General features: G+C 39.0%; 1 protein-coding gene across 3 annotated transcripts in view; it reads left to right on the top strand.

Annotated features, from left to right (window-relative positions):
* The window catches only part of ZSWIM6 (zinc finger SWIM-type containing 6), a 113,987-nt gene that overhangs the window by 81,281 nt on the left and 12,020 nt on the right, over nucleotides 1-20,686 (top strand). For all 3 annotated transcript variants that reach the window (XM_065860568.2, XM_071802415.1, XM_071802413.1), the window contains exons 5-10: nucleotides 6,276-6,455; nucleotides 7,999-8,175; nucleotides 8,465-8,611; nucleotides 11,532-11,678; nucleotides 13,878-14,138; nucleotides 16,962-17,097. In XM_065860568.2, the coding sequence (XP_065716640.1) occupies nucleotides 6,276-6,455; nucleotides 7,999-8,175; nucleotides 8,465-8,611; nucleotides 11,532-11,678; nucleotides 13,878-14,138; nucleotides 16,962-17,097 (1,048 nt within the window). The remainder of the gene's footprint in view (nucleotides 1-6,275; nucleotides 6,456-7,998; nucleotides 8,176-8,464; nucleotides 8,612-11,531; nucleotides 11,679-13,877; nucleotides 14,139-16,961; nucleotides 17,098-20,686) is intronic.

Below are 20,686 nucleotides of genomic sequence, written 5' to 3'. Positions count from 1 at the left end.
ATTTTGAGTTGTGGTAGCCAGGCGCTAGACCAGCTAACCAGGAGCTGTGCTGATATTGAAGTATGCTGTTTTTGTAAAAACTCAACAATCACTTTTGGACTGGAAGACTAAAGTAACTCAGGAAATCTTAGAGTAGGAAAGAGTTACAACTGGAAAATCAGAATGTGTTCCTCTGGCCAGTTACAGTAGGTTTACATTCTGTGAGCGTATTTGTGGTAATAATACTTTTTAATGAACTTCCACTATGCAAGGGAGTGTTTGCACTTGCTTCACTTTTTTAAAAATTGAGAGGTATTTTCATCCTTTTATGAATATCTTGTTTGTTTGAAGAATTTATCAAACTTTCTGGTTTTGCATCTTCCTAAAAAAGTTAACTGTAAGAGGAATTCATTCATCTCAGTGATAAATTAAAATAGAGGTATGTTAGTGTGTTTACAGTTAGTAGTCACATTAACTTTTCTTCTGAAATTCATCAAAATCTCTGAAAATAGACTGTGACTGCTGAGAGTGTATAACCAGTTAAAATATTTGATAAAATATCTGATCCCTCTTTTGAGGAGGAGCATATGTTTTCTTCACCACCTAGCTGTAAATATCAGCAACTAGTTAAAATTGTGATGAAACGTATAAAGATACTCATAAGGGAGTGATTTTGTACTATATGTGCTAGTATTAGCAACGCTTTTACCTTCAATTTATTCTTCCTTAACAAACGAATGGTTTTGTGAATAATAGGGAAGTTCATCTGTGAGATTCATTAGCAGCTACTTTACGCTTTCCTCTAGCTTTGTAGACTAATAGCTCGTGTCGTCTTGTGGTGGTTACGTTGTAGGGGTACTATAGGTGCATAGAGGAGCATCTGATGGACATGTGACAAATCCTAAGTGCTCTTTTGGATTGTATACTTGGACTATGATATTGTAAACTGCTCCTTTCAAACAGATTTCTGTTGTTACATGAAACCCTTTGGTCAAATGGTAGAGTGTTTGTAAAGATGCAGCAGTTTTTAAAACAAACTCAAAAAGGCGTAACCCCGAACAACGGCTGCCTGCAAAATGACAGAGTGCTTGCTTGATTCCTTTTTCTGTTGTGTTAGAAGTTGAAAATGTAGGAAGAGGAGAGCAGGAGTGTTTTACTTCACACAGAGATCAGAGGGTGTAATTGGTGATAGCTTAGAATAGAATCTCAGTATTTAAATACCTATTCCCTCTCAGCCAAATACACATGTGCCTTTAACCCATGGAGCTGTAGTATGCAGCAAGAGAGAAAGGGAAACTTTAAGGGATTAGGCATTTTTTTTTTGTTCCTGGGTTACATCTCGCCTCCCTTAATGTGTGTTCGGAGTTTAGCGTGCAGAAGGGCAATGATTCCCTCTTGCCATCAGTGCTGCAGGTAATCTATTGCATTAATCAGCTAGCCAGTGTGAAATGCATGGGGAGTGATTATACTATCATACACAATACAATCAGCATGAAGCACTTGTCAAGACCAATACATCAAAGTTTAATTCAGTAATAGAATGAATTAGAGCAAAATGAAGCATTCTGTTCGCCAACACAGCACCTATAGAAATCCCGTTTTTTCTGAAGGCTGCACAGAGAAACCATAATGCATTAAGGAATTGTTTTTATGAATAAAATTGCACCTTGGATCCAACTGAGTGCTGAGAGTACTTTTCCTTGCGGTTCTTACCAAGAACAACACTGAAGTGCTTTGCCTATCTTCACTGTTCCATAAAAGCAACTGTTTAATTGGAGCATTCTCCAGTGGGACTTCTTAGTATGCTTTGTTCTGATGGAGATCTCTCTGTGCCTGGAGGAAGGAGGTGGCTTTGCCAGTCATTCTGAAGGCACTTGTCTTTCTCTTTGAGAAGCAATAAACACCATACATTACCTTCTTTGAGGTTTCCTAGTGGATGTCCCAGTGTAAGTGCATATGTGTTTAAAAACCAGATGTAAACCACTCCAGCATCTTTTGTTGATACTTCTAGGAGACAGAACCCTGTAAAGTAGTATTGTTTATTTTCTGGCACTTCATATGCTGGAAAGTGATGCTTTTGTAATAGAATTGATTATGCTCAAATGGGGCACAGTGGCAAGTATGCAGCAAGTGCTGAAACTGATTTATCTGTTGCATAAAGGGAATCATCTTGAGTACCTGACTCCATTTTCTTTGACATGATCAAGTGCTACTTACCTGGTAGCTTATGGTGTTTTTCTTTTAAGAAAGAGGTGCTCATTAAGGGGAAGAGCAAAGAAGCTTCTATTTCTTGCATATTTTAATTTTGCAAATGAATAGATTGATCCTAAGTATAGTTAAAAAAAAAAAGCAAAGCCAAAGTCATAGCCATTGATTACACAGGTATTGTAGACGTGGAAATGCGGACCTGAGCGTAGCTATACAGCAACCCTAACTGAGTAGCATAATATTTCTAGGAGAAGCAGATTTCTTGGGAAGACTAATCAGTCAAGCAGAATTGTTCACTGGCTTTTCAGTCATGGTCAGTGTCCTAGCTCCCCAGTAAAACTTTCCATCACCACCTTCTCATTTACTGGGGCAAGAGAAAAATATAATGGGATTTATGAAAGTGATTAATCTCTTGGGAGAATCTTTCTGTGTTCCTTGCACCTCTTTTGGCTTCATGATTACATGCATACACAGGTTGTGTAATTATTACAACACCTACTTTTACAGTGACTGAGTACTTCTTCATGTTTTTCAGTTAGCATGTATAAATCCTAATCAGTGTAAAGGTGTGCTGTCCCTTTCTCCCTGTGAATTCAAGGGTGTAGATATCTACTGAGAAACGGAAAACTACCAGCCATACATTTTCAAAAGGAGGGCTGTCTGAATTGAAGGTCTGCTTTAGTAAAGCTGTCTTTTTCCAGGTCAGGAGGATTAGTGTTGAACCAAAATAGGCAACTCTTCGCTGCGATGTGGCAGTTCTAACATTCATTCCCTTGTGAAGTTAATATCAAATTGGAGTTGCAGCATGTCTTATTTTCCAATTATCTTCTGGGGGAAAATTTTTTTATATATTGGATTGTGATCATTTTGCCACTGTGCTGTGAGGAGTTTTGTATTGGAAAGCTGTAGGTCACAATCAAGGGATCCAAATCAGAACTTCAGGTTTAGTTTAGTAGCCTGTAGTTCAGGGGGAAAGATGTGTCAGCCTGCTGAGAACCTGTATGAAAAGACATCTGGTACCTGGGGAACAGGAGACAGGAAGAAGAGAGTGCTGTTAGACAAATAGAGCATGGAAACACAAACACATTACCTGCTTTGCTGTTGTTATGTGTTTGCTATTTAATGAGGCATTTGCTCATTTTGCAGGTGGTAATGGTGACATCATAAAATCTAGTCAAACAGGTAAATTTGAGAATGCCAGGAATGTATTTTGGGAAACTTCTTTTGAGTATAGACTGTTGCCAACAGCAGTTTCCAGGCTGAAGTCACTGGAAATGGATTCAGATACTTTCCCCACAAATTGTGGGCAGCAGCCCTTTGTTTTTTCATGAACCATATCTGTAGTAAGGGGTAAGCACCAGCAGTTTCCCTGTATAGGAACCATTGGACAGAAAATAGAGAATCTTCTTTGTGGCCAATGTAAGCCTTCAGTCTGGTGGTGACATTTAAGGGCCAGCTCAGAGGCCCTTACACTGAGAAGCATCAGAGTGAAATAGAAAGAATGCCCTCCAGGCTCCTTCCAGTTGGCACATGGTAAAAATCTGGGCACAAGTGAACATTTTCGTTAGACTTCTCAGTGCTAGGAGCGGGGCAGGAACCAGTGAATTGAAAGAGCCAGTATGGAGCAGATGTCAGGGGAGGGGGAAGGCGCTTAGGGAGCAGGAGGAGGAAGAAATATGAGTACAGGCAAATGCACAAACATGGGCAGGAAGCGGGCAGCGGGGGAGAAAAAACCCAGCTGAAAAACCTAGAAACCCAAACAGGCTGAAGAGTCTGGGATCACTGGCATTATGCATTGTTCTCCCAGATGGTGGCCTTTGTAGGCTACAGGAGCTGAGCCTGAGGCTCTTTCTGTTCCCTTCTTTTCTGATGGGGGAGTTCTGTCTCTCACTCCTCCTGCAAGGAGCCAGGCAGCCATGAAAGCAGAGGGAGATCTCAGATGTGCATGCAGGTTGCCCTGAAGTCAATAGGAGAAGGGTGCAGTTGGGTTTTATTGAAATTCGAAGTGTCTTGTGTGGGGTTTATTAGAAATACACTTTCCCATTTGCTTCGTTTGCATAAAAATAGCCTGGGTTTCTGAGACTGCACTGCTAACAATGTAGTTATGCTTGACATAGTTTTCCTCTTTAAACAAAAGTTTTTAAAGGATTTTGGTACTTCAGGGTATCTGTTGCCTCTCCTGCCTCTTAGATGTACCACACGCAGAGAGGAGCTTCTGAAGAGGCAACTGAATTCCTTTGCTTCTAGTGTTGTTTCTGAGATGTGGAAAAAGAAAAGGCCACTCATTTTGTAGGGCCATGGTATAATCAGTAGTGTGTCTTCTGCCTTGCTGAATGATTGAGTTACTTAGCAATTGTGGTTAAGGTATTCCACTCTGCTTTGGCTTGAGTCTGAAAACACTGGGAATCTGGTTAACAAAGTATTAAATTGTCTTATTTTTATTCTTTTTTTAGATGCTGAGAGGTATGGTGTCTCCATAGTGCCCTCAAATGATACTTGATTTTGAAAATAAATAAGCAAGCCCGAGTTAACTATTCTCCAAGGCTTTCCAATATGCCTCATCTTCTGTTTTGTTCTGCAGATTGCAAGTCATTCTGTCTTGGGCAGTACTGAATGCATTAATGCCTAATAAGAAGAACCAGTTATAATTTGACTCTGTTCAGAGAGTGAAGTGTGTTAATGAGTGTGTCTAAAGAATGTCATCTGATTTGATTTTAAAATAAGTTTTTGAAAATAGTATTGTTGTCATTATTCACTCTTATTGTAAGCTTCAGACACTGGGGGGTAAGGAGGGGACAGACCACCAAACCAAAACAAAAAACACCCGCTGTACAGGATTCAGCTACTGTGCAGTAATAATCTGCAGTAGAGTAGTGTCTCTCTGGTGTTTTGCGGTGTGCCATATCATATACTGTAGTTTTTAGATTTCTTTAATATTGCTCCCCTACTCTATATTGATCTGAATAGCAGGGGATTTGCAACCTTAAGGATCAAGCTGTGTTTTCAATGGCTCCTGTGTTGTGGGATAGTGACAGACCACGTTACTTCAGGAATGAATGTAATGTGATGGACTGTGCTCTGCATATCAATTTTGCATTCTTAGTTAGCAAAAGAACACTTGAATATGAGAATTTGATTATACTAGAAGAACCAGCTGCATTTTTTTTCAGCATGTCATGAAGATTGCATAGTTCAAGCCTTATATTCTATATCTCTTGTAATATACAAGGCATGTTCTTAATGAGTAAATTAACTGTTGCTAAACAGTACTTTCAGATGCCTTCATGCTTCTGTTGAAGTTCACACTGATGAAGAGACTGCTGATTTAGAGAAAAACGTTTCCATTTGAAAGTTGTTGCTAGAGGCCCTGATGTATTTATGTCTGCCCTGCTCTATAGTCTCAGGGAGCAGGTTCCAAAGTGATGGTATGTGTGAAATGTCAGCACAAATTAGTTTTCCTTCTAGCTCTGCAAACAAAAAATGTACAACAAGTTTCCAGTGTAACCAAATTACAGAAGTAATTGCAGTAAAAATGTTTTATTCCCATTAGACTGTATAAAACCAGTGTTTACTGGATCTCTGAGACCCAGAGTTACATAAGTCAACTGGTTTCCAAGTGTAGAAGTATATGCTTACACAACACGTATCATACTAATGCACTACTTTGGTTCCTGTAATGTGATACTGGAAAATACATAGTTCTTGTTCATAGAAAACATTTGGTTCTGGTACAAAAATTAGAATAAAAACTTGGGTCATTTCTTGCTGTAACTTTATGTGAATTCCTGTTTGCTTTTGACTGATGTTCCTGTCTGTCACACATTGTGAACTCTGGATTTTCTAATACACTTACTGCCTTTTAATTGAGAAGGCTGGCTTGGTACCGTCTTTCAGCTGCTTCAGATGGAATACGCCGAGTCAAAGATCCTGTGTCGGCAGCTCAGTCTGCCTGGTATTAGGTGTAGCTGGGAAGCAAGCAGTGTAGCTTTTGAGGGCAGAAGAAGTGTTACAGTATAGAAGTTTGCAATTAGTCATTGGCTGCTGCTTTTTTAATAGAAAACGTAATTTAGCGATTTTTTTAAAATCAGGTGCTCTGTGGATGTGTATAGTCTTAAATCCCCACTGCAAGTTGGAGCAGAAGGCCAGTTGGCTAAAACAGCTGAAAAAATGGAACAGTGTGGATGTTTGTCCCTGGGAAGATGGAAACCATGGAAACGAGCTGCCCAATTTAACCAATGCTTTGCCTCAGGGTGCAAATGCTAACCAAGGTGAGCCTAAACATATGCACTGACTTGCAACATGTATTATAACCTCTATCTTATATACTCTAGCCTACAAAATTCAGCATTCCTTTCTGGGACAAGTAACTTTCCTGTTGAGGATTGACCAGCCGAACTTATTTTCACTAATACTATCCTTGCAGAAAGGATTAATAGGTGGGCTTTTTGTGCTGGGGCCACAATGTGTTCAAGTATTTGTGTTTAGTTAGGTCTTCTAACGTTTCATTTGGTCCTTCTAAATATGTGTTGAATGAAAATTTGGTGTCCTGAAATATGTAATGTAAAAGCCTATTGTTTCTTTTCTTGGCTGTGATCTTGTATTCCTTCTGCTGCTGGGTTTTTTTTCTTGTTTGGGTTTTTTTGGCAGTTATAAAGCCTTTGATACCTGTTTATTTATATTGCAACTACATTGAACTTGTGTGTGAGAAACTAAAGCAGCTATCTGTGAGATGTGCTCTGTATGTGCAGTCTGCGTTGCCAGGTGTAGGGGGGAATCAGAAGCAACACTGCTGTCTTGGAGGAGGTGTCACTTCTTACTCGATGTCATGCTTTCTAATGTAAAATGCCATTATCAAATCTGAAAGAAGCCTTATTCAGTCCCCTTCAAGCAAAGATGGCTACTTTGCTAGTAACTGGAGAAGATGCAGGATACTTATCTGGGAAAAAGCACTTAATAATTCTCAAAACCCCCAGTATTTTGATATGTATTTAATGTAATTACAATAAAGTTAAGTGCTTGGGAGGTGGCATGGGAGGTGACAGATTTGGACTTAGATGGGGTTTTCCATGTTTCTTGGAAGATTACATATCCCACAGCTAGCTGGGGAGAGAAGTTCATTCAGCATGTAACTCCCTATAGAGGTGTTTTGCTTTCTGTATCTTGTGATGTTCAGCCCAACCTGGGCAGGCTAGTGGTGACTCTGACATGGCATCTCAACAATCATAGGCAGTGCTGTGTCAGAGTGATTTTGCCATAGGAAGGTGTCCAGTAAGGATTGTGTCAGTCCCATGGCCTCAGTACCTCACTTTCTTTACCATATTTGTATATGTTTATGACAAATTATACAATTGTTCAAAGTTAATGTTACTTCTCAAAGAGAAATACTAAAAATCTTTCATGCGATGTTTATCCATCCCTCCATCCTGGCAGCTCTGTGAGGAGGAGAGAAGCTGGGGATGCTTGAGTAGCTGCGTGCCATACTTTCTAGTTTGTTTTTAGGGGAGTTCTGTATGTCCTGTTGAATGTCCTTCATCTCTAACTGTCTCTCTGCAAAGTCCTGTTTAGCATCAGCTGTGCTGGTTTGTAGATCTCTCTGAATGTGAAGTGAATGGCGCACACTTCATCCAAGCTGTTGGGTAGCAATAGGATGCGAAATGTCATCTGGCGGCTGCTCGGTGCAGAGGGGTGTGAGGCGGGCTGCCCTCAGCTGGGGGATGGTGAATAGGCAGAAGGCAAGAATACTGTGAATAACTGATTCACATATGAATGACTAAAATCTGATGTAGCTTTCTGAACTTGTGAAAATGATAGATTCATCGAACAGGCCGCATCGGACGGTGTTCACTCGAGCCATTGAGGCATGCGATCTGCACTGGCAGGACAGCCACTTACAGCACATTATCAACAGCGACCTATACACCAACTACTGTTACCATGACGACACTGAAAACTCACTCTTTGACTCTCACGGGTGGCCCCTCTGGCATGGTAAGTGGCTAAACCGGAAAGACATTTCCATGACTTGCTGCTTTGTTCATTTTCTATGGCATTATTTTTTGGGGGATGGTGGGGAGATGAATGAAAAGCCTGGCAAAAAGAACAGAGGCTCCCTTGAAATGCTGGCTCAGAAGTAGTCCTTTAAGTCTCTCTTGCATACTTTTAAAAACAAAAACAAACCAACCAGCCAAACAAAAAAAGCTCTTTTGAGTAACCTAGCAAAACAGACCGTTGCACACATGGAAGCATTGCGATTCCTCAATTATTTTCTCCATTTTAGAACATGTTCCTACAGCCTGTGCGAGGGTGGATGCGTTACGATCTCATGGATACCCACGAGAAGCACTGAGGCTAGCAATAGCTATTGTTAATACCCTAAGAAGGCAGCAGCAGAAACAGCTGGAAATGTTCCGGGCTCAGAAGAAAGGTAAATGTGGGGAAGACAGAAGGGCAAAGGACGTGCAGAGCTGATAGTAACACCGGACTGGAACTTTGCATGAGAAAACCGGTTTTGAAACTAAAGCAAAAGAGGTGACTTGAATTCTTTGGTGATGTCACATTCTAGATGTCAGAGGCATTCTGCCTTCTGAAATATGTCTGGCATGGTGGAGCCTTCGTCCCAGTCAGGGTTTTTGGTTACACAGTAAAAATATTCACCCTGTGTAACTTTACAGGCTTTTAAACAGAGCTTTGCATTTGGCATGTCAGGTGTTTAAAATAATATTTTTCTCTGACATATAATTTAGCTGAACTGTGTATTTCTCAGGCAGTAACCTGAGGCTGACAGTGAGGGTAACAATGAGGCAAGGTCTGCACTGTGGAAATTCATCAAATTGGGCAGTTTGTTCCCAATGAATCTCTTACAATGCTTAACATTTTAGTGTTTCTGAATAGAGGTGAATTGCTTTTTTGTGTGTTTTTGAAACATGTTTTTTAATAAAACGTTCCATGGTGTTCCTCTGAGGACTACCTCATGTTTTTGAAGGAACATTTTTCTTTAGACACAGTTTCTATGCCACGTGATCCTTGTTACCCAAAGTAATCCCACACTGAACTTTGTCATTGGTTTGAGGAGGCAGTAGAAGAAGGGGATGGCTTATGTGTTTGAAGAATGCACATGGAAAAAACTGGAATTGCTTTCTTAGCTGCTACAGGAATCCCTTAATTCAAATTTTATTTTAAATCTTCATTGCTACTCTTAACCATGTGCATTCTCATGCATTCTAGGCAAAAATACCAATGTGAAATTATATGTGCAAATTCTTAATTTGTATGTGCTCAGATGTTTTTCCAGAAATAAGCATTTAGAGGATAAGGTAGACACCGGACTGAAAAAAAAAAAAAAAAAGTTAGCTGGTAGTTCCTGTGTGCCTCCATTTTTTTTTTCATGATAGCCAAGAAAGGTTTTGTCAGAATCTTGTATCTACAACAGTGTTCAAAAAAACCTAAGAGCACTTTGTATTACTACTTAGGAGAATTTGCTAGGTCTTTTTATCATGTAATGTATCTGTTCTTAACAAGTATTCCCTTAAAGCCTTTGCAGCATTTTTAGCTTCTCAGACTGGGGGGGTCAAGAAAGGAGGGACTTGTATCATTCATTGTGTGTGTGTGTAGGTGCCACTGGCAGGTGTGAAGGGTCTGCTGCAAGTCTGCTGGCCACAGTACTGCTCCTTTTCATTCCCAACTGCTAATGCAGTATCTAGACACTCAATACTTCTGATAAGTTCCTTTTCCTGTTAGTAGCTTCTGTAGCTGTCAACTAATATTCTACTGTTATAAATAAAGAATGGAGTGTATGAAATGTGATCCAGCCTGCCCTGAAACAAATGTTTGTTGTTTCTGTGTTGTCACTCACCGCTTTTTTTCCTTTTTTTTCCTCTAACGTGTGAAATTTAAAAGAATACTTGTTTAATACCACAAGATGTGTTGGTCTTGTCTATGAGCAGATGAATTCTGCAGCTACAGCTCAGCTTTAGGCTTTAGTTCAGCAAACACCACATGCTTCTACTTAGCTTTTATTCATGTGACTGATCTGACACCTGTGTAACCACTTGCATGATTTAAAGTTAAATGTCTACATGACTGGAGGACTGAAGCCTTTTTTTGACATGATACGAGTGCAGCTCATCAGTAGGCACAGTAGATTAAACAAATGAGTCAGTAATAAGTCACTGTGATAAATCCTTTTTGGTAATGTTACTTCTGCCCGTTGTCTTTAGCACATGCTGTTTGTTAGTAAGACAATGATTTACTTGTTTGTTTTTCATATTGTGTATCACTGGATTCTTTAAAACAAACAAACAAAACCAACGAAAAAAACAACCAAACAAAACCAACCAAACAAAGCTCAACTGTGTGGCTTTGTTTTCCTTTTGTATCTCTACACATTTAATTAGGCAAGAAGCAGGATTTTAGAGCTCTGTTGTAATACATATGGTCAATCAGAATGATTGCACTTTTTGGACAAGAGAGAACGGAAGCACGTGTGTAAGAGGCAGAGAAATGGAGCATCCATAATGGCTTGTATAAAGTTTTTAGATGGTCTCACCCATAATGTATCTGACATCTCATAGTTAGTTGTGTGTATGTGTCTAGGAGTTGGAGTCAAGTTGGAGTCAAAGGGGAGCTGTTGCAATAAGACTCTTAGTAAAAAAAAGGTATCTGGGGCATCTATTTCTTCAGTTCACTGTGCTAAACAATTATTCCATGTTCTAACTGAATGATGGGTGGGGACTACAAAACAATGTATTCATGAAGGTATTTGTTGACTGACATTTTAGAATGGCAAAAAAACTACTTGCTCCACTTAAAGGACTAATTTTTCTTGTATATGTCATTTAACCATATTATTTTTTTAAAGGAGATGTTATTGTGAGTTTATTACTTCAATAAATATTTAGATGCAAGATAAGCTTATACTTTATTTATAAAAACAGAACAAATTTTAGAATATTTTCATTTACTTCAGAGCCATCAGCTAAACTTAAAATGTAAAAATGGTACTACATCTTGTTGAGTGAGGAAAAAGTTGTGAATATTTTACAGAAATTCTTTGCTGTAATATGAAGTAGGAGATTTTAGAAGACACTATGGTTGCAATTTTTGACCCATAATATTTGCTAGTGCTTAAAATGCTGTTTGGCCGTTGTTCTTTTTTTTTTTTTTTCTCTTTCAACGTATTTCCAAAGGACAGTTAATTTACCCTGAAATATACTATTTTTTCCTTTTAAGCAGAAGTTACTGGAAATACTTTTAATTTTGTACTGAGAGCATTTTAATCAGTTTTACTTTTATAATTGTTTTGAGGAGCTAATGTGCTCACTCTCCCTCCCTCTTTTCTGTCACAGAACTTCTCCACAGAGGAGTAACCTCAATAACAAATCTTGAAGGTTGGGTGGGACACCCTTTGGACCCCATTGGCACTCTCTTCAGTAGCCTTATGGAAGCCTGCAGAGTGGATGATGAGAGCTTCCATGGATTCTCAGACTTCATGGGTAAGGCCAAGCAAAGGGAGCAATCTTCCATACATCGTCATTCACTGGAGGCATTTTTCTATCTTGTCTTCGTGAATAAGCTTCAAAACCAATGTTCTTACAATGTAAGAACTCATATTTGCTTTCCTTAAGAAAACACAAGGAAGAAAAAATGTTTAAGGTAAAATGTTACAGCACTTAATTACCAGTTACTCATTCTTGAACACAATTCCATATTTCACACTTAAAACCAAATAAGACTTTATAGCAGCAGGCCTTTCCACATGTCCTCTTTCTGAGAAGTCGCAGGGAATCACAGAACGTTTGAGGTTGGAAGGCACATATGGAGATCACCTTGTCCAGCTGATCTGCTCAGAGCAGGGTCACCTGGTTGCCCAGGACTATGTCCAGTTGGGTTTTGAATGACTCCAAGAATGGTTATAACTACAGCCTTTCTGGGCAGCCTCTTGCAGCGTTCAACCACTCTCACAATAAAACAGTATTTTCTTATGCTCAGATCGAATTTCCTGTATTTCAGTTTGTGCCCATTACCTCTTGTCCTGTCGCAGGATACCACTGAGAAGAGTCTGGCACTGTCTTCTTTACAATCTCCCATCAGATATTTGTACATTTTGGTAAGATCCTCCTGAGCCTTCTCTTTTCCAGGCTAAATAACCCTACCTGTCTTGCTCTCATTATATGAGAGATGCTGCGATCCTTTGATCAGCTTTGTGGCCCCACACTGAATCTGCTCCAGTATGTCCATGTACTGGGGAGCCCACAGCTGGACAGAGCACTCCAGGTGTGGGCTCACCAGTGCTGAGCGGAGGAAAAGAGTCACCTCCCTTGACCTGCTGGCAGCACTTCTAGTGCAGCCCAGGATGTTATTAAACTTCTTAGCTGCAAGTGTACATAGTACTTCAAATTGATGACATACGTAGTTGGTAAATTATATGATTTCTAAAGTAGCGTGGTTTAGGATAGGATGTGTACGCCCATTTTAATTTCAGTATTTGCTTCCCAGGAGTTTAACTGATTAATTTCTTATGCTTGGTCTCTTTCTACCTCTGTGACAGCTTCTTATCACCACCTGTGTAGACAGAAACTGGATTCATCCCTCTGCTTGTAGCTCTTTCATATGAACATCTGCAATCTTCTTGGAGCTTTGCTTCAAAACTCTAATTATTCAATTAGATTTTTCTTCAATAAATTTCTAATTCCACATCCACCACTTCTAGAAGAACTTTTAATTAAAAGAAATTGGAAATCAGATTCTTTGCAATTACAAAAAAAAACCCAAACAAACAAAGAAAAACACACACACACACACACACAAAAACCCAAACAAAACAAAAACCAAAAAAACCACCACAGCCCCATGAAATGAAACCAGTGTGTGTTGAAAAGTAACTTCCTCCTACACACGCATATGCAATTGACCAAATGCATTCAGCCTTCTTATTTGTTGTAGTTGTCCATCTGCTTACATCTGTTAATTATAACTTTTTATTCCCAAATTAGACTGTAAAGTGCTACAGGTTTGCATAGAGTTTTGTCATGTGGTGTGTCTGTTAAGTGCCAAATGAATTGGTAGTATTCTTTAGAGAATCTATGGCTTGGTCTGTTTGAAATTTACATGTAGTTTTTACTAAAAGTAAGACTTCTAGTGTTAATAATATATATTTTATCATAAATTTAACTGTAACAATAAAAAACCTGAAGAGAGTGCTAGCAAACAGAGGATGCCTTAAAGTTGTGGAGTTGCCAGACCTGTTGTATTTGCACAGTCCTAATAGCTTCAACAAAAATCTCTGCAGGTGTATTAGCACCTTTTCTTTCCTCTTACACATCAAGGCTTTAAGGAGATGCAGAAATTGGTGGGGGAAGAAAAATTGAAATGGATCTTCCAGTTTTGGCCTTATTAACACAAAGCTGGAGAAACTGCCTTTCTCTGAATCTTGCAGTTTAAAAATGAAAACTCTTACTTGAGTGGATTGTCTAAAACCTAATTGTTTTGTGTATTTCTGCCATGTGGAATTGGATGGATTTCTGTCATGTGGAATTTTAGATTGGATCATTGGATCTTGACACTGCAGTAATAATTTAAATTGTTTTAAAAAATAAGTACTGACAGAGGGTGTATTTGTAAATGCGGAGTTATAGGCATATTATGGGTTAGAATGTTTTGCTGATCTGTTATCTTTTTGTCACCCCTTACAGAGAACATGGGGCAATGCAAATCCCTGGAGTACCAGCACCTGCCTGCACACAAGTTCTTAGAAGAAGGGGAATCTTACTTAACGCTGGCTGTGGAAGTAGCGTTGATAGGGCTGGGACAGCAACGAATAATGCCAGATGGCTTGTATGCACAAGAGAAGGTTTGTCGAAATGAGGAGCAGCTCATTTCTAAGCTACAGGAAATTGAATTGGATGATACTCTGGTGAAGATTTTTCGAAAACAAGCAGTCTTCCTATTAGAAGGTAGCTCAATATAGATGCTAACTGCTTTAAACTGTCTTCATTTACACAGGCACACACAATTAGTATTCCAGTGGAAACACTCTTACATACTTCCAGTGTGTTTTTGATGTAGAACTCCCATCTCTTACAAAAATCAAATATACTTCAGATATCATGTGAAAACAGAAATAAGTGGTCAAATATTGAGGCTTAAGGCCTGATTTTGTGACTAAATTTTGACTAAGACAATTTGTCTTTGGGAATTAGCTGGTGGGCTGCAATAAAATCTTTATTAAAAAGCACATATTTTTGCCCTAGCTTTTAAAAAGGCTTAACATGTAACACTTAAGCTTGATGTTTGGAGAGTATTCTCGTGGGTTCTGAGGCTCCTTCTGGTTTTTGTTTTTTGAAATGAAATAAAAAACTTTAGATTGAACCAGTTAGCCAAAGGCATGGTCCAGGTTTTGAGTGCTTGCCCACAGGATGGTGGGGAGTGTGGTTGCTGCTCTAGATAGGTTGTAAAGGCTGTTACACAGCAGTCAGGTTTTGCTTTCTTTCTGGAAGACATATTTTTAAAATTTCCTCTTTAATGGAAGAGATGCAATATCTTGTTTAGGGTTCTCAGCTTTGAGTCACTGTTTTTGCCCAGAACCCTAAAGACTTTGATACCTACTGATGGTGCCATTTGAAACTGCAGACAAGCCACATCATGGGGAGAGTTTCCATTGTAGTGTGGCTATACTGCTGCTTTATGGCCTTTGGACAAGAACAGTTGCTTGCTGGATCCAGCTATTAACCACTATACAGGCATCCTATGGATTATAAAATCAATTTGCTGCATCTGTTAACTGGTAAGAACATTTTATGTGGAGAAGACAGGATTTCTCTCAAGTGTTCTCTGAAAATTCTAGTTTACTAATTGATCACTGAAATTGTCTCAATGTTTTCTTAAAGTAGCAAGCAAGTGATCATAGCAGGAAATCTGCTAATAGAGCTGCATACAAAATTGCTGTGGTGAGCAGTGTGCAGCAATGATCTAGCATTACTGTGTGATGACAAATTTCCTTCCTGCAATAGCTTCAGTTTACTATAGGTTAGGCAGAAACTGATGGCTCACATGGAAGAAAAACTGTGCAGTGATTTAAGATGCTAATCATATCAATTGTGGTTTTATAGTTAAAGTCCTGTAGATATAATAAAGAAAGCTTAATCCAATATTAAGCTGATTTCCATGCTGTTAATGCAGATTAATACATGCTGCATGTAGCTACCATTTGAGTGTGTGGGAAAGTGGAACCTAAGACTGTTTTGCAAGAACTGTTCTAATATTTTTGCCTCACTGCAAAGTTAACAGCAGAATATATTTTCATATAAATGCTTTGTCGCGTATTCTTTGTGTCTTAACTGAGTTTCTGACTGGACCACCAACTGGCAAACATACATGAAATGGCTTCTTTCATTGAAGCAATGCCAGCCAGTTTTGAAAGGCTTTCAACTTCATTTTAAATTATTCTGAGACACACTGTCAACTACTAAATCTTCATTGACATTTCCTTTGTAATCAGGCCCAGTCTTCAGAAATGCCCACCTATAGAGCTCAGAATTTTTTCATGCCTAGTGATTTTTATCTTTGCATGTTGTGCTAAGCCACCAGCAAGGAAAACATGGCTGAAAAAGCCTGTCTGTTTCTCCTTGCCTGCTCTCCTTGTCTGCTTCAGTGTAGAGTTTGCCATGTTAGTTTGAACCACTGCTGGAAGCTGTTTGAATGACGTGTAAGTGTAGCAAAGAAGTGTGCTCATGTGATCATTCATCCAAGCGTCATGGGGTTGGAGTATCTAGTAGAAGAAGTAATAGTAACTTCTAGGACTGCTGTCTGCTATCTGTGCAATAGCAGTGCAGTAGTACTTAATGTAAGATCCTTATTCTGTGTCTTGAACCTGTAGTCACTGAAGTCAAAAACTGTTTGAAACAGTTTTCCGTTTAACAGGAATTATAGTCTTAAGGTTGCAGAAAAAATGTAAAAATGGGATTTGTATGCATGGTGAACATCCAGAACTCGGCAAGGAGGTAGTTGCATTTAACTTCTTGACACTGCTGTTATGAAGTTGAACTGGCTGCACTGAGTGCAAACAAAATCCATTGCCCCAACAATGGGAATAATTTTCCCAGAACAAATATGATCTTTAAGACCCTGTGGCTATAATGGACTAACAAAACCAGCTTTGTTGGAAGATCTGACCTAGTCTTCTCTGGAGACAAAGTCCAGGCCAAAGGGTTATTTAAATGCCTAGTGTCAGGTGAGATGTTGATAGGGTTCATCTGCTGCTATAGTGATTGGTTATGTAACTTCAATTTAAGATATGCATTTTTCCACTGTAACCACTCTTCTTTTTTCTGGTGGATTTGTGATAAAGCAGTCACACAGCAGCAAGCTGCTTAGGCATTCATATGCACAATATAACCACATGGAGGTAAAGCTAGGATTATCGCTTTCTACTTTTGCATAACGTATAGGCTTGCTGAATGAGCCCTATGGAGCACTGGAAACATTCATTCCTTTGTATGTGCATGGGTAGTTCACTTAGTACTATACAATTTTCAGTCTAGTTGTCTCAATATATGTTATTTAATATGCTTGTAATTCATTGTGATATGTTATGTAATACATATATGATATGCTTGTAATATATTTCATAGAAAAGAGCAATATAACTTTACCTTTTGTACAGCAAATTCTGTCTTTTAATACCAATTCTACCTGAAGGTATAGTCAGTGTTTATAAAGGTCAGAAATTGGGTTTTAGTAGTATGTAAAAGCTGAAATTCTCTTTCTCTTTTCTGCAGCTGGACCATATAGTGGTTTAGGTGAAGTCATCCATCGAGAGAGCGTTCCAATGCACACATTTGCCAAGTATCTCTTTACCTCTCTCCTACCTCATGATGCTGAATTGGCATACAAAACTGCACTGAGAGCCATGCGGTATGTATTCATGAGTTGTCCAGAAAAATCACATGTAGCAGCTACAAAAAGGGGAAAAAGCTTGGCATTCAAGATCTAGTCTCCTTTTTTTTTTTTTCCCCCCCCCTTAAAGAAGCATCCTTCCCTTTAAGGAGAAGTTATTTAGGTTCTGTTGTCTCTAAAAGAAATTGGTGTCTGTAGTAACTACAATATAATAATTTATAAATGTTCAGTTACTGTTTATCTGTGACTGTAAACCAGCATTCTCTGTTACAAGTCTTTCTAGTATAGAATCCAACTCTTCAGGCATGTGGTTTTGTTAGATATTGACGGCTTTAGCACCTGCATTCTCTCAGTAATGTGGCTGTGTGTATGTGTGATGGTAGAGGGAAGGGAGTGAGGAAAGAAGCATCTCACCAGCAGTCTAGGGATCATGTGTTGCTTAGCCTGTTTGGTAGGAGTGTTGGTTCCACTGGCTTTCTTTATAAATTAACTCTCAATGATAGATTTTAAAACATATGGTGTGGTTTGAGCCAGTACTTTTTTCTTGTGCTTCATAATGAAGCAGTCTTGGCCACTTCTGGGTGAGTATTGGGATTTAAATGGAGTATGTCATATCACGAAAAGAAAGTCTGACTGACATCCCATTTGTCTTCAGTAATCAGGAAAAAGATGTTTCTCAGGAAGTGCACGGTGTGTGCTAGCTTTATCTCAGAGCAGTCCAGATTGGTAATGGCAGTTAAAAAAAGCCTTCTGAAGGAAGTGTCAAGGATCTGAATGATCGGTGATAAATCTATTGTCCACATACAATACAGGGAAAAAACTGGTCCCATCTGGATTGCCTAGTTGCTGTCAGGAACCTTGTAGTTGATGGTTGACAAAGAACAGCCACAACTGAATACTAAGACCAATCAAGTCCCAGATTAATTATTATCAAGAATGATTGCACAGTGATTGGAGGACACACTATCCATGTAAGTAGTATTTAGCTTTATCAGACAGGTTGTGTCTTAGTGTTTTGGAGTTGTGTGTTCTGGAGCTAGTTTCACCAAAAAGCTAAATGGGGAGAAAATAGTTCTGTGTTTAAAGGACTAAACAGGGCGGCATGCACAAAAACAAAACATAGCTACTATCAGGTCAGGCCAAAGGTCTGCGTAGTCTGTCTTTTATTTGCCTTTAAGAGTGTTTAGTACTGGATGTTAAGGAGGGCATCCAAGAAATAGGAAGAATGACCTTCCATACTTGCTGCTCATAACTAGTGTTTTAGGAAACAGATTGAGAACACAAAAGGGCATTACTGATGAACTACTGAGAATATTAAAATGTATGATCAGAAAGGTATCTGGGCCATGTAAGTACACTCCTTCTATTGCAAGTTACATGCATCAATACTTCTGGTCATATCAGATCAGCAGGACAGCACAAAATGTGGTGGGTGAGTTTTGTTGGTTGTTTTTTGGGGGCTGCTTTTTTTTTCAGGGAAAAAAAGGTCAATTTTATAAAGTAGACTTGTGTCCTTGTATTTATTTTCAGTCACTACCTAAAAGTGTCTCTCAGAGATTGATTGTGTGGTGTTTTCTTCCTGAAACTAAACTACTGAAGCCATGCTGAAAGGCTGGAATAGACATCCATCAGCATCTTTGTGCAGTGCACTGAACACTTCAGTGAACATGACGGCAGCATGCCGTTCCTTTTGAACAAGGATTTGGGCCTTCCCCAGAAACCAATCATAGCTGAAAACTTATTTTCTGCAAGTTACCGTTCTCAACTGGAAAAACAAGCAAGACAATGAAAAATCCACATGGTGACATCTCAGTTTAGTTGTGGGGATCTCCAGCCATCTTTTGGCATGAAGCTCTCATCTCAGCCAAAGTTACTTCTCAAACAGATCAGTGTAAGAAGGAGTTACCTGTTTGTTTCCAACTGGTGAAATTGCAGGAGACATCAGCATAATCAGGGCTGTTCTCCATAGCCCTTTTGTCATCACTTCATAAGGAAGATGAGAGTTCAGTTCTAAACAATAATCAGTCTTTCTGTATTTTGATATTTGGCACTCTTCAGAAATGTGGACTCAAATTGTGGTGATGGCAGATTTAGACATTTCCTATTCCATGTCTGTCTACATTCCTCAGCGCTTCCCAGATTCTCTTGAAGAAGGTTACTCTTTGCATTCGCACCAAAGTTGCAGTTCAGTGTATAAAGGATTCCCAATACAAAACAAATGGAAAAACTAACTTAATACTGCCTTGAGTGGGAAAGAAGAAAGCAAATGTGAAAATTGAATGTCTGTCTCATAGTTGTGAGGTTGAATGGATCAGAAGAGAAAAAACTTGGAGTATCATTTCTTCCATGGAAGAGGGGAAATGGCCGTGGCAAAGACAAAGATTTCATGTGGAAATTAGTAAAGGTGCTGCATAAAAATCTGTGTGATTGCTCATTATTTTGGAAGTGGAACATGTTTCTTCACTTCAGCATTTATTAAACAAGTTAAATTCCCAAGGCCCCAGCCAGTTGCTCTCCAGACAACTGTTTGGAGTCAGTCTACGTGAGTCGATGACCCATGATGGCAACTCTGGAATAGTTTGCCTCTCTGTAATCAAAATCAGCTGTTGCTGTTTAATTTTTTGAATCCTATTTTCGTATGTGGAATACTCAATATGGAAGTTGAGACCATAAAACCTTTCATGCATTCACCTCAGGTCTACAAGGACGTGGTTGTGCTATTCTTGATGGTCACTTCTGTCTGCAGTTCTCTGCTTCCAGCATTGAAACATATGGAGTGGAGCCTTGGAGAATGTGGATCTGCAGTGACCTAGTTGACTGCTCAGTTGGAATCTGAACTTGAATGTTTGGCTTAGTTTGGCTGATCCCTTATTAAACCTCAATTTCACACAGGCTTTGGGAGCCAGACTTTAATGGTGATGTTTAATCACAAGGTAGCTTTGCTAAAACCTGGCAAAATAATTGAAGTTTGGAAGGGGGGAAAAAAGTGAAGAATGCTAAATCTTCTTGTGCTTGTTCTGATGTTCTCTAGTCTTGCCAAAATTGCATGAAAGCCACCAATTCACAGCAGCATTTCTTTTCAGAACAAAGGAACATAGAAGCTGGTAGTGAAATTCAAAGTGACAAAAGATTTTTCCCAACACAACCTCTTTCTTTTATGCTCTTTGTCTATTTACTGTTACTCATAACCTAATAATGCCTTTTTACGTTAGGTAGTTGGGATTTTTACTGTTTATTGAAACCATCTAAGGCATCTCTCCCCCAGCTTCTGTGGTTCAGAAAAAAACACAACGAAACACAACTGAGGAGTTTACATGTATTTTATTTGTATGTATATAAAGCTATATAAAGAGGTGTCTCAGTGGAAGAGATTTGACTTTGATACAAAACAAAAGAGAAGTCTTTATATATTATCATGCACATGCACGTTTCTGAAAATGTTAGTATAACCTGCTTATATTTATTTACATGTGTTGATGTGTCTGCTAGATACCCTTCCTTATATTCAAAATTACCTTTCTCAGGGTAAGATACTCTCATATGCTTCAAAACCCACACAATACTGATTGAACTGCAGCAGATATCTTAAAACTTACTGCGAAAAAGC

This window comes from Patagioenas fasciata, chromosome Z (assembly GCF_037038585.1).
Source record: "Patagioenas fasciata isolate bPatFas1 chromosome Z, bPatFas1.hap1, whole genome shotgun sequence".
NCBI classification, from domain to species: domain Eukaryota; kingdom Metazoa; phylum Chordata; class Aves; order Columbiformes; family Columbidae; genus Patagioenas; species Patagioenas fasciata.
This window is presented reverse-complemented; position numbering and strand designations above follow the sequence as displayed.